This window comes from Abrus precatorius, unplaced genomic scaffold (assembly GCF_003935025.1).
Source record: "Abrus precatorius isolate BTA unplaced genomic scaffold, Abrus_2018 Scaffold2, whole genome shotgun sequence".
NCBI classification, from domain to species: domain Eukaryota; kingdom Viridiplantae; phylum Streptophyta; class Magnoliopsida; order Fabales; family Fabaceae; genus Abrus; species Abrus precatorius.
The window spans coordinates 35,593,689-35,609,511 of NW_020874362.1; the positions used below are offsets into that span (position 1 = coordinate 35,593,689).

Here is a 15,823-nt window from a genome sequence, read left to right on the forward strand (position 1 = left end):
TAACATATAAAGTTAAGAAAAAAAGTTTAAAGTGTGAATTTTTCAATTTCAATTTTTAAGTGATGTGAAGCTACTAAAATCTTTAGCCATACATTTGCACTTTATATTTGTCCTTCAACATTCATCATCCATCACATTTGAAGGGGAATCAGGGATATTGATGCTTGCCACACAAAAAAAAACTATAATATAAACCTTTTTAGTAAATATTCAATTCAATTAGAAAAACATTTGACTTTATTTAGTTGAAAGAATAAACAAAAAATCATTAAATAATATCTCAAAGTAACAAATGTGAGATACTTTAGTGTATTTATTTTTTATATCAGTCTTTTCATTCATTTAAATTAGCATTTGTAAAGATTAATTTAGGTTACTAATAATTTTATCAAGGCATAAATTAGTATCCAACTTTTTTTTCAGGATCAAGTATGTATTAAAAAATAACTAAAAGAATGAAGTGTGTTATGTCTATAATTTTTGGAGCTATTTAATTAATTTCTTGTAAGAACCAAATTAGATTAAGTAATTTTTTATAACAATCAATTTAAGTACAATCAAATGGTAATAGATTGTGGAATTAGAATTTATTGATACAAGTTATTCTTGTATTACAAATTTAAGTTTCTACCTTTAAATGTAACAATCTATTATTATTATTATTATTATTTTATGACAGGTAACTTCATCATTACTTAACACTTAGTTTTGTACTTTCAAAATTAAAAACATTAATGGTTATGATACTTTTTATTTTTATCTTTAAAGTTTAATTTCTTAAATTATTTATTTTAAATATTCATATTAAAAAATTACTTCAAATCTCATTTATTTATACTTAATTATTTTCTTAAAAATATTCACTTTTATCCTAAAATATCATTTATTTAAACTGATTATATATTTTTTGAATAATTTAAATATCAAATTTTCTAATTAATTTGTACAAAATTGTACACGGTAATAAATTATATATAGTAATTTTTAATAAAAGTTGTAAAATTTAATATAATTAAATGTATTTATATTATTAAATATTATATAATTTTTAATAAAAAATTACTATATATATCTTATTATACTGTGAAATAATTTTAAATATTTGTATTGTATACTTCGTACTACTTTTTCGTTAATACTTACAATTAGTTACTACTTAGACTTTACTACATGAAAGTGCATCACACATTTGATTTTATAAGGTAAGAAACTACAAATCTAAATATAAAGTGGTGTCAGGCTAGAATAGAAAATTCACCAGGTGAAGGATATTGTCTTCTTTTTTGGTGGTCATAGTCTAAGGATATTGCAATCATGAATGTAGAAGAAGAGGTTCAGCGTCTCCGGGAAGAAATCAAGAGGCTTGGCAATGTCCAAACAGATGGTTCTTACAAGGTAAAACAAAAGGACTTCCCTTTCTATCTCTCCATCTTTCAATCTTATTCATTATGTTCCTATGAATATATACATGCATAATAATATATCTTATGGATCTAGATCATTAGCTCATTTTATGGGATCTTGGGTCATTCACAAAATTGGATCTTACTTTGTTCACAGGGATTTACTAATATTTAACCTTTGTATCCAACTCAGATCTAGGCTTACCTCCCAAAGCCTTGGAAAGAAAAGTGAAAAGTGAGGGTGAGATAATTGAGTCTTGGTTTTGCCTTGTTATGTCAATTGAGTTTCGGTAACCCCAGAAGGAAGATCATTCCTTTTCTTGTGAAAACTGTGATTCTAATTTCTAACATCCTTGCATGTGTGTATAGATTAAGAACCAGCATCTGTTATACTGGTGAAGTATCATTTACTTCCCCATATTTGTTGATACATTTGCATTGAACTCACAAATTAGGAGGAGGTATAGCATGTGGAAGCCATTCTATAGGAGATTGATCGCGTCAGCAAAACAGAACCCTCCCCCTAATTTTCTAATATCCAAACAAAATATTAATTACTAATTGCCATTTGCCATATTATTTTTGTTTTGTTTCATATTTTAACAAGAACAGAAAATAATGATCCAACGTTTGGTCCATGGATATTCATCTACGAGCATCATAACAATTAAAATTTGTCCATGATGTTGATATTATTCAAAGAGGCAGCAAGTAGAAGACTGCATCACTGTAATCAAATGTGTGTGGCCTGAGACAGTTTGTTCTGTTTATACGCATATTGATATGCTTAACAAGTACTATAGTAGGAAAATCTCTCAATCAACTAGTGCATAGTGTTTTTGAGTTGGGCTCTCCACTTCAGTCATGGCAAGTAACAGTGAATTTGTTTGCTTGCCGTTGAGCATCTATGTGCTTTATGTAGTTTCCATATCTAATCTTCAGGGGGAATTGTTTTGCTGATCTATTATATCCTTATGCGTTGCGTTTTCTTGTCATTAACAAAATGTCTTGTATTGTGAAGGTTACATTTGGAACACTATTTAACGATGATCAATGCGCAAATATATTTGAAGCACTTGTTGGGACACTAAGAGCAGCGAAAAAGCGTAAAGTAGTGGCATATGATGGTGAGCTACTGCTCCAAGGAGTCCATGATAATGTGGAAATCACTCTTAATCCTACCCCTACTGCTGCAGCTATCAACTGATACAACTATGAAGTATGAAGGGCCAGAGAGTATCCTCTGCTGCTTGAACCACCAACTTGTTTTTATGATCGGTGTAATAACACTATTATGCATGACTGTGTGATGTGCGTGTGGGGACTAAGATATTTATCTTCTCTTATCACTACTTGGTTTGAGGTAAATGTTTAAATGTGTATCGAATGTTAAAACCAGGATATGCGGATCATAGTTTTTATGAAATGGTATTCCACCTATTTTCGCACATTTCCCCCTTCGTTTAGAAACAATTGGCTTCATGTTATCCTCATTATGACGGAGATCTTGAGCCATTGAAATTTATGCATCAAATATACTTTTTATCTGATGTTGATATACTTTTACTGCAACAGATTGGACATGATTGCCAAATACAAGTGATTATCAAATTATTTCTTAAAGTAGAGTGCATCTAAAATCATATAGAACCATACAGTAGTTTAATTAAGACATGGCAAATGCGACGGTAATATTGCAAAAAGGAACCGTTAAAATAATGCAAAACCTATTGAATTTAACATGCTTTTACTTAAGTATACCAAAACGAATCAAGTGACTACGGCAAAATCAGTACACTCCCGTTCAGTGAACAACATAAGCTGTAAATTGATTTGGCAGCCCATTCCTGGAATGTCTATTGTCACTAGTTGCTCAATAAAAAAAAGTGTATTATCTCTTCTATTCAAATTATTTTCATCTAAAATACTATTCCTTGTTCATCAAAGTCATAATGTAAAGAAATTTTATGAAATTTAACTAAATAAGATTGGCAATGACACATTAGAGTGGCAATAGACACTCAAGATTACTGGCAGGAAATAGTAAAAGGGCTGGATATTTTCCGAATATAGTGAACATGCTTTTAGGGTAGGATTAAATGAAAAAATCAAATAAAAAAAGACCTAAGATAGGGAATAAACATAAGTAAAACTACTTGAAAATTAATCTGTTGTCCGCGAGGGGATATTGTCATGACGACCCACTAAGAATAAATGCATGAAGAAGGCTCTGCGCAGCTTGAGTTTCATCAGGTGTACCGGATATGACAATAATCCTGTCACTTGTTCCAGGACGGGGTTCATGGACGACAACCTTAGCTCTTGATATCTGATAATGGGAACAGAATTAAGTTTAGACGAGGGATAATAAGTACCTTCCACAATATCTAACAACTCTTACTATTCAATGTTCATCATAACAATGCCACAGATCAAAATAAAATACAGTAGCACAAGATAATATAATGCTTCCAAAATTCAACATCACTGCATAGTTATTTTCTAGTAACAGACTTACGAACAAATAACCAATTAATCATATTACTGATCATAAGGAAATTGACAAGGATTAACATGGCTGGTAAGCAACTAAACAAAGTATATGTACATATTCTTATTCAAGACTGTGTACCTGTCTCAAGCGAGCCAGATTGCTACCATTTTCCCCATATACACAGCCAATAACATCATCAGGAACCAAAATTTCCACAGTGGTATTGGTAACCATGGCAGTTTTACTCCCACTGCAGGCCAAAAAGAGTTATAATAAGAACTCAACAGTTGGGGACATATTATATATGCTACAGTGACTATTTCCACCGCTCATCTGGAAAGCAATTTGTTTTCTTTAGGCTTTCGGGATGAGGGAAGCACTTTGTCATGAGGTGGAAAGTTAACTAGATGAGTCAACCCTTGTTGGTATTAGAAACCATGTCATGTTATATTGTTAGACCCAAGAGTTTAGACATACAAATAGGACAGTTATATTGACAGAAATTCTAGATGAAACCAGAATTAGAGTTCTAGAACAGAATTCAAAGGCTCCCTAACAGAGAGTTTTCCTCTCTCAAACATACAGTCAGAAAACTACCCTTAACACACAAGGCTTCCCCCCCAGAAGGAGTTTCCTCCATCAAAACGCAAGGAACAATAATATGACACCTTAATTCCCATTTACAAGTCTGTAACTCAACTTATATATCACTAAAACCATCACATTTTGTCCTATAATTGCTTAATACGAAATTAATATAAAAATAACTGCTTAACTTATAACTTCATAATACAGAATTATGATGTCCTAATTCTGAACTTGGCCTATCAGTAGTCTTAAGACTTCACTCAATGCCAGGGCTCCAAATAGTACCAAATAAACACGGACGTAAGAAAATAGGACAATATAAGTTTGGCCTCAACAAGTAATCTCATGCAAGCATGTGATCTGACCAAGTTAAAGGATGTATTATTGTATTCGATAAAAATCAACATTGGTATAAACCACAAGTAGCAGTTCCTAGTTATCCAAATCATTGGTATATAAGTCAACATTGTTGACTTTGTTCCTCATAAAATCATTGATTTGCATCAAAGCAAGTGTAATTTATTTTGCATATCACCAACCTGACAAGTTCTAAGCTGCCTTCTTGAAAAGTCATTCCCATGCCAACATCATTGATGCCTCTGAAATTTATCCCAGTCACTGTCTGCAACCAAATTTAATCATGTCATAAAGGAAAAACTTGGACAGGGAAAAAACAGCCAGCAGAGAAAAGAGATATGCCTGTTGTGCCTGTAACCCTGGCAAAGGATGTCTACTGAGACTATGAGAAACAGCAACATTTGGTTGGTCTCCAACAGGAATGGGATCCCTCAGTCTCCTATAGGGACCAATATCAGCTAGCACAGAGGAAAGGCTCCTTGTTCCACCACTGTTTTGTGTGCTGACAAAAAGGTTATCTCGCAGTCTACCAGTTGCATTATATAATGCATCTTGAACATTTGAAAACACTCCTGATATCTGTGGAAAAAGTGAATAACAATAGTAGTTACTAAATGCTTAAACTTCATTGCAAGATTTATCCTGCTGACTTAAATATACTGAACTATAAATGTGAGGAGTTTGTGACCTAGTTAGAAATGCTCTTGGAAATAGGATTTATCTCTTGCCAACTCTAAATCATTGCATAAGGATAAAGGTAAGGGCATGGATACAATATGATACAATAAGAAATATAGGTTGAATATCATAGCATTTGGTATATAATTATAACCACTACACATCATCAAGGAGAGATCATGCAAACCATCTTTGGCTAGTCTGAGGATCAGATTTTGAGATCATACAGACCCATTAAAGAAAATTGAGCAACTGCAACACACCAGTTGCAGTTACTAATATGTGCATCAGAATGATCATGAATTCATGACTAGTCTAAAGATGATATTGAGGCTAAAAGTCTATGAGATACAAAGGATAAACAGCTTCAACTTTAAAATAAAACTCTCATGCTCCATAAAAAAGAGAAATACATATACAACTAATATTTCAAATATAGTCCTATAAGAAAATGTATTGATTGACAGATAAACACATAAAGTGTTTAGGCATACAAGTATCAAATACAGTGGAAAGTAAATAAACTATCTAAAATCAAGAGTATAAGACATAACCCAGCTTTCCATAACAGTACACCTTGATACACACAGCACAGACTGTTTATTATTTTCAAACCAAACAAGCATTTAAAAGGAAATAAAATACAATTTATAAAGCTTTGAAAAAAAATTAACAAAAATTCACAACAGGAGGCTCTGGAAACGTAAAGATTTGCCAGCAGAAGATCAAACTTGGTCATGTTTCTATTTGGGTTAAGCATAAACTATCATAGTGACAATATGTCATTGTCATGGCTAGAAACCTCATTCTTAATGTTGAACAGGATACATAAAGATATTGTAGCAGTTATGCAAACATACTTTCTCCTCTGAAGAAGATATGAAACAGAAGCCTTATGAAATATACCTACCCCAAACATTCAATAGTTGCAGCAGGAATTTAGATCAAGCTAAACTTGCTCTAGAAACTCCTCCTACAACAAGGATAATTACCTATATTCATCAGAATTAGCCAGAAGTGGCTCGCAGCTTGTCCAATATCAAAAGTATTACTAGTCAGAAAATAAACACTGACTCACATATATTACGAAATGGATCCAAGATGGGAAAAACAATTTCATTCTATAGGTAGTAGCCTGGTGAGAATCTTTTAATTTTATTCTCTAGGAACACTCCTCTATTCTATTTCCCTTTACCCCAAACTGAGTTGACAGAACAAAAATAAAGAAATCAACAGGTATGAAGAATGGGACTGCATTTGTACACATACGGATAACAAATATTTTTGCAGAATATACTGGGCAAGAGTGGAGCAATATATCTCAAAATAATATCAAATGACACTTCAAAAAAATGTTGGGGGATATTTGCAGAAAAGAAAAGAGGATAGGTGGCACCATTAAATTAGCACGTGAATGATGAGAAAACTTTTATAGTATGAGGGGAAAATGTTCCTTTGACTTGCAGCATTCACAACATAGCACATCTTGAAAAAGAAAAAGCATTTTTCAGCATCATTTGGTTGTAAAGCCAACTAAAGAATCATCCCCACACCTGTACCACTTGATCATTATCTGATATGCATTTTAGAACCTGGTCGTTCCTGATTATTCTTACGCTAGCTCCTGTGGCTTTCCGCATTTCTGAGACAATTGCCCCTCCTTTTCCTAACAAACAACCCACTTGGTTTGATGGGACTACAAGTCGTGCAGTAACGTATGACTCCTTTTTTGAGCCCAACTCAACACCAGCCTCAACAGACCTGGAGAAAACGAGCACAACAGCCTTTTGTGCAGCGGAATATCTTGATTCAGGATTCTGTGACAAATGAAGCCACTGAGAAAAGAAAAATTAATAGGAATAGTACTGTTAATGATACATATACAAGAATACAAGACATAGAACAGAAGTAAGAGCAAAAAGATTACATTTGACAGACCTCTGAAGCAGTAATAGTAACTAGTCGATCCTCACACTCAACTACAGAAGGACCAACACTTATTGTAGCCCCTGTCTCATTCTGAAGAGCTCTTACAATACTGCCCCCCTTTCCAATTATACCACCAACCCTATCATTGGAACAAAGAATTCTAAAGGTAACCTCCCGTGGAAGTGCTTTTGGATCCAGGGCTGAAACTTTATTAACTTCAGCTGACAATGTATGAGCTCTAGAGGCATTGCCATTAGACCTACTGGATAAAGTGGACGATGCAGAGCTCCTCTGCAGACGGTGATCTATATGCAGATTAGTTAAAGGCTCAAGAGGAACTGCAAATGTTTCACGCTGAACCACTTCATAATGCCTGCTTCCCATCATCTTTGTTCTATCAACTGGAGGACAATCTTGAAGCCGACGAGAGACAGCAACAAGGGCCTTCTTTACAGATGTCATCTGGCCTTCTATCTGACAAAACTCCAAAGATCTTGTCTTAGCATTTAAAAAATAAATAAAGAATATTAGACAGCACAAATAAATTGAAGTCCATTTGCCATTTTCACATGTTCCTTAATCAGTGAGCCAGGAAATGTTCCTAACCTTACGCATGAAATTTAAGTAATTTCTTACATTGCATCCAAGGTAGTCAGTAAAAGGTGCCCTAAAGTTTAGGGCCTAAACACAACATAGACTCTTAGACTTAGACCCCTCAAGACACTAAACCCTCCTAGTCCTAGCCCCCTTAAGACACCACTAGTAACCCCTAAACAAGCTCCCATCTTCATGGTTTATTTCAATTTAGGAAGGTTCACTTATCATGGCTGCTTAACTCTAAATGACAAAAGACCACTCTAGGGGTTTACAGTAAAAACAATTCCTGAATTCATTATCCATCCAATCTATTTTAAATTATTATTTATTATGATAATGTAAGTGGACTGATATATCATGATTAATTTCTGGATGGTGTAGAAAATCCATTGGATATCCACTACTACAGCCAGTTCAAGAAAACAATGCAAACAGCCAGAACAATGCTTTAGCTTGAGGGGGGCCAGGCTAACAGCCTAACACAGTACAAAATTTTGCTTTAACCAATGAATTAATCTATTTTGGGAAAGTCCCATGCATAATTCACTTTTGTGGATACTTGACGTAGCCAATCATTACTACCACGTCATGTTGCAGGACCACAAGCGTGAACAGCCAGATCTATACAAACAAGAAACTGTTATGCCACTAACCATCTACTTACTTTATTACTTGCCTTTACAGCACAATTTGTTTGGATTCAGATTCTGTTGGAAAACCTCCACATTAACCATGCTACGCTTTCCTATTTGACCTCACTAATAAATGCTCACTCTCTTTCCCTGCCTCCATTTGCATTGAAAATCAAATTCCCCGTCTCCACTATTGTCTTTCACATACCACCATTTCAATTTTTGTCATAAAAATCTCAAGTAGAAAAAGCAGGGAAGAAGATATAGACCGATGCCATTTCTTCAAAAATTCTAACTTACATTTCAATTCCATCTACAAATAAATTGATATAATTAATTAATATCTGAACGAGAGTTCAATGCCCATTCCATCCATGAAAAAGTAAAAAAAATACAAGTTGGACGTTCATCCACTGCAAGAATCATCAATAATAGATGATTTAGCAAAACGGTTCAAATATTACTGGAAAACGTAAAAGACTATAATGCAGAGTGATAACGTCACTCACTAGCACTGAAGAGTAAAAGATTTCACTGACCTCAATGATTTCATCGGACGGAGCAGTGCACGCGGGCAAATTGTCGTTCAAAACCCTAATTTTACATCCGGTGTCAATCCTAATCTTTTCAACGACCTTCCCCGCCTTGCCGATGACGGCGCCAACCTGCGCAGAGTTCGCAAGAAGCCTACAAGATACCACCCTGTCGCCGACGTCAGTGCCGCCGGTCTCGGCGGCGACGTCGAGAATCCTTTCGAAGACCTTGAGCAGCGCCTCCTGCGCCTTGGAGACTTCAGGAACGTCGCCGTCGGCGGCGGCGGGAGCAATGACGAGGATGACTCGGTCGGGGGAGTCGTGCGGGGCGTCCTCGATTCGAATCCTGGCGCCGGTGGTTTCCTGAAGGGTCCTGATGAGGACGCCGGATTTTCCGATGACGGCGCCGACGCGGGACGCGTGGCAAAGAAGACGGAATGCCACATGGCTTGAGTGCTTAGAATTGAAAGGCTTGTTGTACGGGTCAGCCATGGAAGCGTGAAGAAGGTCTGTCTCTATTTCTACTGTGCGGTTATAAAATTATAATTAATAAAAATATATTATGTATAAATATTAAACACTGTCTATCTTATCTTTCTATTTATCTATCTATTTTATTATATTTATTTAATTATTTAAATGCGTCGTGTTTTGTTGTGTCATGCTCCAACCACACCACAGTTGCAGAGTTTGTAAGGGTGCGCAGTGCACCTCGTCTTTTATATATTTTTTAATATTTATTATCTCATGTTAAGGAGGTAAATCAAAACTCTAGTTTGTAATTTATTAAATGCCATATTTGTTTATTCACACTTTGAGATGTATACTTATATTAAAATCCAACAATTTCATTTGGAAAGTGAAATAAGTTCAGTATTTCTTTCCCTTATTTTATTATGAATTCATGTTATTTTTATTATGTGTCACATGTCTTATAAGTTTCTATTAAATCAGATTATTTATTTAATTAATATTCAAAATTTTCAATCCACATTAATTGTGAAAAGATATTTTTAAATTATAATTAATTAAGATTATTTTGTTATTTAGTTCATAAATCTTTCAGTAATATTTATAACTATATATTAAAAATATTATGTGACAATTTTTTTTCTTTTTGCTGGAAAATTACGTGGGTGAAGGAACATTTATAAATTATATAGATTATTGAATTCACAAATCTTTAAGAAGAAATGCAACCAACATGCACCTTATAAAACAACACCATTAATATTTTTTTATAAAAAATAAATATTATCAATTAGATCATATAAATTTAAATAATATTATTTTAATAATCATATACATTAAATTTAAAATAAAAAAAAATCATTCGGCATATAATTACTGGTATATTTTAATTGAGAAAAATCAAAGTAACTCTTATACTATTTAATATCATTTTATTAGATAATTTTATTTCAAAATCAAACTATTAAATTAAATTTCTAATTATTTATTTTAATTATGTCTATAAAATTTTATATTAATTATAAATTAGTTATTATCTCATTTATATACATCAAAATTAGTATAATATATACTTTTAAAATTATAAAAATAATTTTTATTTATAAATATATATACATATATATTTTAATTATTTTGTAATAATTATTAAATTTTGACAAAATTAACACCAATAATTTTGATAATATATAGTTATTATTGAACAATTGGATTGACAAAAATATTATTTCATATAAAGTTATTAAGAATGTAATAATTGATGCACCTTACACAAATATAATTTGATCTCTTTTATATTTAAATAATATTATACATCTAAAAAACAATGTGATAAAACATTAAATAATTTTTAATTAAATAAAATTTATATGATAATTATTTTATTAAAAATAGATTTAACAGTTAAATCAATAAAATTTATTAGTTTACAAAAATTATTAAAGAGTGTAGATTTATAAAATTTGATATTAAGTAAATCAAACATACAATTTTTTAGATGATTTAAGAGTTCACTGTTATTAACTTATTAATTAGTTTTGTTTTAATATATAATACATTTTTTTAAAATACAAATAAATGTCAATAACAATTTTTTTATTAAGCATTAACCTTTTATTAAAGATAAAATTAGAGTACAAGAGAAAAATTACCAATACATGTCAAATGGATTACAATATTGTTTTTAGCATTGTAAAAAATCATCTTCCAATAAAGACGGAGAGAGAAACAAAACCAAAAATAAAGACTTGAGAGAAAATATACACAAATGATGGATAATTCAATACTTGCAAGTGCAATACAGCTACTTAGACACCATGATGGTTGAGTACTCAAAATTTGTATACATGAATCATGATGCTATACATAGCATCAAACCTCATAACCAGGATTTACTTTTTGTTGGATATCTCCATAACTTTCTAACTCTTCCATGTCTTCCAGACTTCCCATAAAGAGAGGAAGTCTTTGGTGCAGTTTAACTGGTTGAAGGGAAAGAATCCTATTTTTGCCATCAGACCCTCTTCCACCAGCTTGCTCCACAATGAAACTAAGAGGGTTTGCTTCATATACAAGTCGAAGATGGTCCCTTGGATTCATTGCCACACCCCCATACAACAATGTTCTGTGGAGATCAGCCACCAGAGAACATATATACCTGGCTGAGTACTTCTTGGGGTATCTACCTCTTCCTTGCCTTACAGTGTCTATGTATTGCCTTAAACCTTCAGGCCAGTCGAAATATCGCGCATCATTTACAGAATAAATTTGCCCTGACCAGATAAGAAAGCTGTCAACAGCATAAACTAAAAGCCTATTTGGAAGAGCTTATGAATAGGTTATGAAAAACAACCTATGAGTTTTACAAGTTATTTTCAACTTATTTCAATAAACTTCTTAGTACAACTTATCAAAATGAGTTATTTTCAACTTAACCTAACAAGTTTCATTATTAAATTTATGGCATAAGTCATCATTTAAAAAAGATTTATCAATAAGTACTCAAATAAGTTGTGTATCCAAACACACTTTCAAGCTATATACGTTAACTTCCAAGGAAGTAAGCTAACAATGAACAAAGCCAAGTGAGGAAATTAACATGCTGCAAGTGTAAGATGAGAGGTTTGAAGTGTGCAATCTCACCGTTTAATTTTATTAAAATATATTATTTAATAAAATTTTACATTATAACAATATATATTTGATGGTTGAGATTTGATGCAGCGTTAATGTAATTGCATAGGATCCTTTTCCAATTACATAACAGAAAGATAAGATTTATAAAGTATCTAACAAGTTGGTAAGGTCAATATTAGATTTTCAAACATTTATTTATGTATGGTATATGTAAACTGCAAGGATTATTACCGCGGAGAGGAATTTTAATGCTTGGATTTGTGAGAACGAAGTCTCCTGTTGAATGATCGAGAGTGAATGCCTGTGTGCCAGAACCAAAGGTGGTACAAAGTATAGTTGCTGATGAATAGAGAACATAGGCAGCAGCAATCAGCCTACTTCCACTCTGGAGTGAATTCAGCATAGCCTTCTCCTCTGTGGGCAGATTATCAAGTTCATCGAGGCGCTTATAAATACCAAAAATTGTACCTGTTGGAATGGATGCATCGATGTTTCGAGAACCATCTAGGGGATCTGTTACAACCACATATGGACCATCATCACTTATCCAAGTAGGTGCATCATTTTCTTCTGAAGCCATCACAGCAACTTTTCCAGATTTTTTTAGTGATGACAAGATAATTTCATTCTGCAATGATGCACGGGAGAAAGTATTGGTTAACTGGATGCTATTTTTCTTTAATATTTATGGGCTCCTGTTAATAAAATTGTTTAGCCTTTTACCAGATCCGGTGGAAAGAAAAAACTCAGATGTAGGGCAGTCAATATTCAAGTACTACTACGGTAAAGTTTAAAAATAAAACCAATTCTGATTTGAGGTCAAAATTTGTGTAATAATTCATTTGATAACTTCATAGAACTACTTGTCACAATGCCATCATAGGTAAGACTTGAGTACATACAAGTTTTGAAGGATTTAAGTAGATATCATTATCATCAGTAAAAAGAGAGGTTGTTTTGTGTAACTGTTGCTTGTCTTGGTATTTGGTTGCCATTTTCATGATGTTCCTCTGCAACTTCTTTAGATATAAAGGGCTAAACTATATTAATTTTCCCTGAGTAGTTCAACTAATGCACATGACAATAGACAAGAAATAAAAGCCTCAAATCCCCAATCTTGAAAAATCTCACGGTATAATTGGTAAGATATGAAATGCAAATGGTGGCCACTCCATTCTCATTCCATCCTTTTTTTCTTCTCTCATTTACAAGTACACAATTTCCAAGCCAATTAAGCACACACTTACACAACAGAAACAATTACACATAAAAGGATAGGAGGAGAAACAAAATTACACTCAATTGAAATAAAGTAATTTCAGAGAGAGAAACATACCGAGAGAATATCAAGAGGCTTTGGAGCATCCCTATCAGTGGGAACAGAGGTAAGAGCCGTTTGTTTCCCAAGGCTGTAATTGAAAGGAGAAGCCACAAGAGCTGCAATTCTCTTGCAAGCATATTGAATGTGATCAAGCAACACCACCAAATCATCTTTCACATTTAGTCCTTCCTTACCCACATACTCTATCAATGTAACAAACCCATCATCACCTGCAGAATATGAAGAAGAAGAACTACCCAAGCCTCTCAGTGGCCTCAACCCAACCCCAGAAACTGAAGCCATTCTTGGTCTGCAGAAATGGGTCCTGACGGGGAAAAGTTGAGTTATTGATGAGAAAGTTTGAAGCTTTGGCCTGAAACTGACAAGTGGTGATGCTGCAGCTGACTGCATAATGTGAAAAGTTATCTGGGATCAAAATGTTCTCATTTCAGACAATTTCAGTGGTAGATACTTCACAAATACTTTAAAACGGCCAAAGAAGCTTTGTCTTTTTCAAAGGATAACAAGAATAATCATAAATAAAAAAATATTTTAAATACAAAATGTTTTACAAATTAAAAAATTAATGATTATAAATATGTTTTTATCTAAATTGTAATTTCTTATTTTAAAAATATTAAATTCATTATCATAACATGGTACTATAACATTTTTAATTTTATTTTTTGAATAATTTTACACACGCGTGTATTGGGTAAATCATATTACTCGTATGTGTTAAAGATTGGCAACATATCATTCTTGTGTATGATTTTGTATTAAATTAGCGTCTGCACTTTATTTATTTTTTATATGTAAAAAAAAAAGAAAGAGAGTAAAGTAGCTAGTGCAGTGTTCCCCATATATTTATAATTTCATTTTATATATTTTCCCACTTTAAAACAATCAAATTACAATTTTTATTTAGTTCTCATTATGTTAGTTATTATGGAATTTCACTATTTAATATTTAATAAAAAAAAATATAAGTATAACATATATACATGACGTTGTCATGTAAAATTTCAGTATTTTCAAATATATATTACTTTTTCTTATTTAGATCAACAAATGTATATTACTTAAAGCAACATTAATCTCACGGAAGTTCTTTATCCTTTTTTTTTTTCCTAATTAAAAAAAAAACGCGAACAACAACACTATTTTTTTAAGGGATGAAATGTGTCATTTTGTGAAGAATTTATCAGAAACTATCATTATGGAATCTTTCAATCATTAAGTTTAAGGTAGTCTAAGGATAAAATTTACATTAATATCATTTTAAAGTACGTTTAAAATATCTTTGGTGGATTGGAGAAAACTCACCTTTTGAATCTTTGCGCCATTTTTAATTTTTCATAGAAAGGTTTGCAACAATAAAGGTGACAAAAACTCTATTGACAGCTCTATTTTTGTAGCCCTTATCATTTATCTTTGTGCAATTCTGAAAGGGCCATTAGCTCTAAGAGATAACTTGACATTAATGTAATTTTAAAAAATGTAGAGGTGCATTTGTAATTTTACGAAGTACAAGGATCGGAGTATAACTTTGACGGTATAGGAGTTAAAGTGTAAATTTAAAAACTTTAAGGGTCAAAATAGAATTATAAAAAAATTAGAGGTCAGATATAATAGTTCTTTGGCTGAAATGAAGAGGCATTTGAAAGAAACGCTTTTGTACAACTTTTACAGAGGATATGTTTTATTCCTATTTATTTATCTATATAAAAGTTTAAAATAATATTAATTATTATTTTCGTTAATATTTATCGGTTCATATAATTTCTTCAAAGCATAATAAATAAAGTATTTATACTAGTTGAAAAACTTAAAGGTAAAAAAGAGACTAACTAATAGAAGATTAATTAAAAAAATTATCAAATAATTCTAATAAAATGATTAGAATCCTTGGTTTATGCAATTTCTTTTACGTCTGAACAGATAAATAAAAACAAAGTAGTATTTAAGATATATTTTCAAAATATATGTATAAAAAATTTAAAAATTAAGTATGAAATAAAAACCCAGTATATAATGTCAAATATGATATCAATTTTAAGTGATTCATGTAATAAACTCTTAATGTATAATCCTTTCTTGGAGTAAATACACTTTTTATATACAGTTGTAATGTATAATTAAAAATATAATTTAAATAACCCCAATGTTTAAAACTTAATTTAAAC

The 15,823-nt window shown here is 32.0% G+C and overlaps 3 protein-coding genes across 4 annotated transcripts; 1 reads left to right on the plus strand and 2 right to left on the minus strand.

Moving 5' to 3' along the window:
* The first annotated feature begins 1,232 nt into the window (after window positions 1-1,232).
* Window positions 1,233-2,843, plus strand: LOC113859099 (costars family protein). The gene is made up of 2 exons (XM_027491914.1): window positions 1,233-1,395; window positions 2,425-2,843. The coding sequence occupies exons 1-2, from the start codon at window positions 1,315-1,317 to the stop codon at window positions 2,608-2,610; spliced, it is 267 nt and encodes an 88-aa protein (XP_027347715.1). The 5' UTR covers window positions 1,233-1,314; the 3' UTR covers window positions 2,611-2,843.
* Window positions 2,844-3,281: 438 nt separating this feature from the next.
* LOC113857711 (KH domain-containing protein HEN4-like) lies at window positions 3,282-9,788 on the minus strand. 2 transcript variants are annotated; one of them, XM_027489851.1, is made up of 7 exons: window positions 9,218-9,788; window positions 7,459-7,923; window positions 7,074-7,355; window positions 5,185-5,421; window positions 5,025-5,107; window positions 4,036-4,147; window positions 3,282-3,732 (listed from the first exon to the last, which is right to left on the minus strand). In XM_027489851.1, the coding sequence occupies exons 1-7, from the start codon at window positions 9,701-9,703 to the stop codon at window positions 3,595-3,597; spliced, it is 1,803 nt and encodes a 600-aa protein (XP_027345652.1). In that variant the 5' UTR covers window positions 9,704-9,788; the 3' UTR covers window positions 3,282-3,594. The 2 variants fall into 2 exon arrangements, with proteins under 2 accessions (XP_027345652.1, XP_027345653.1); XM_027489852.1 differs by having other exon boundaries at window positions 3,296-3,732; window positions 7,074-7,337.
* Window positions 9,789-11,281: 1,493 nt separating this feature from the next.
* On the minus strand, window positions 11,282-14,097 carry LOC113858714 (fructose-1,6-bisphosphatase, chloroplastic). The gene is made up of 3 exons (XM_027491450.1): window positions 13,653-14,097; window positions 12,548-12,944; window positions 11,282-11,952 (listed from the first exon to the last, which is right to left on the minus strand). The coding sequence occupies exons 1-3, from the start codon at window positions 14,046-14,048 to the stop codon at window positions 11,552-11,554; spliced, it is 1,194 nt and encodes a 397-aa protein (XP_027347251.1). The 5' UTR covers window positions 14,049-14,097; the 3' UTR covers window positions 11,282-11,551.
* Between the last annotated feature and the right edge of the window lie 1,726 nt (window positions 14,098-15,823).

What these genes read in the sequence shown, in the direction of transcription:
- LOC113859099 (XM_027491914.1), top strand. Translation starts at nt 1,315, where the DNA reads ATGAATGTAGAAGAAGAGGTTCAGCGTCTCCGGGAAGAAATCAAGAGG. An exon ending in AAACAGATGGTTCTTACAAG is followed by an intron (nt 1,396 to 2,424) that starts GTAAAACAAAAG and finishes TGTATTGTGAAG; the next exon opens with GTTACATTTGGAACACTATT.
- LOC113857711 (XM_027489851.1), bottom strand. Translation starts at nt 9,703, where the DNA reads ATGGCTGACCCGTACAACAAGCCTTTCAATTCTAAGCACTCAAGCCAT. An exon ending in TTACTATTACTGCTTCAGAG is followed by an intron (nt 7,356 to 7,458) that starts GTCTGTCAAATG and finishes TTCTTTTCTCAG; the next exon opens with TGGCTTCATTTGTCACAGAA. An exon ending in CAGGGTTACAGGCACAACAG is followed by an intron (nt 5,108 to 5,184) that starts GCATATCTCTTT and finishes ATTTGGTTGCAG; the next exon opens with ACAGTGACTGGGATAAATTT.
- LOC113858714 (XM_027491450.1), bottom strand. Translation starts at nt 14,048, where the DNA reads ATGCAGTCAGCTGCAGCATCACCACTTGTCAGTTTCAGGCCAAAGCTT. An exon ending in AGCCTCTTGATATTCTCTCG is followed by an intron (nt 12,945 to 13,652) that starts GTATGTTTCTCT and finishes GCATCATTGCAG; the next exon opens with AATGAAATTATCTTGTCATC. An exon ending in CATTAAAATTCCTCTCCGCG is followed by an intron (nt 11,953 to 12,547) that starts GTAATAATCCTT and finishes TTATCTGGTCAG; the next exon opens with GGCAAATTTATTCTGTAAAT.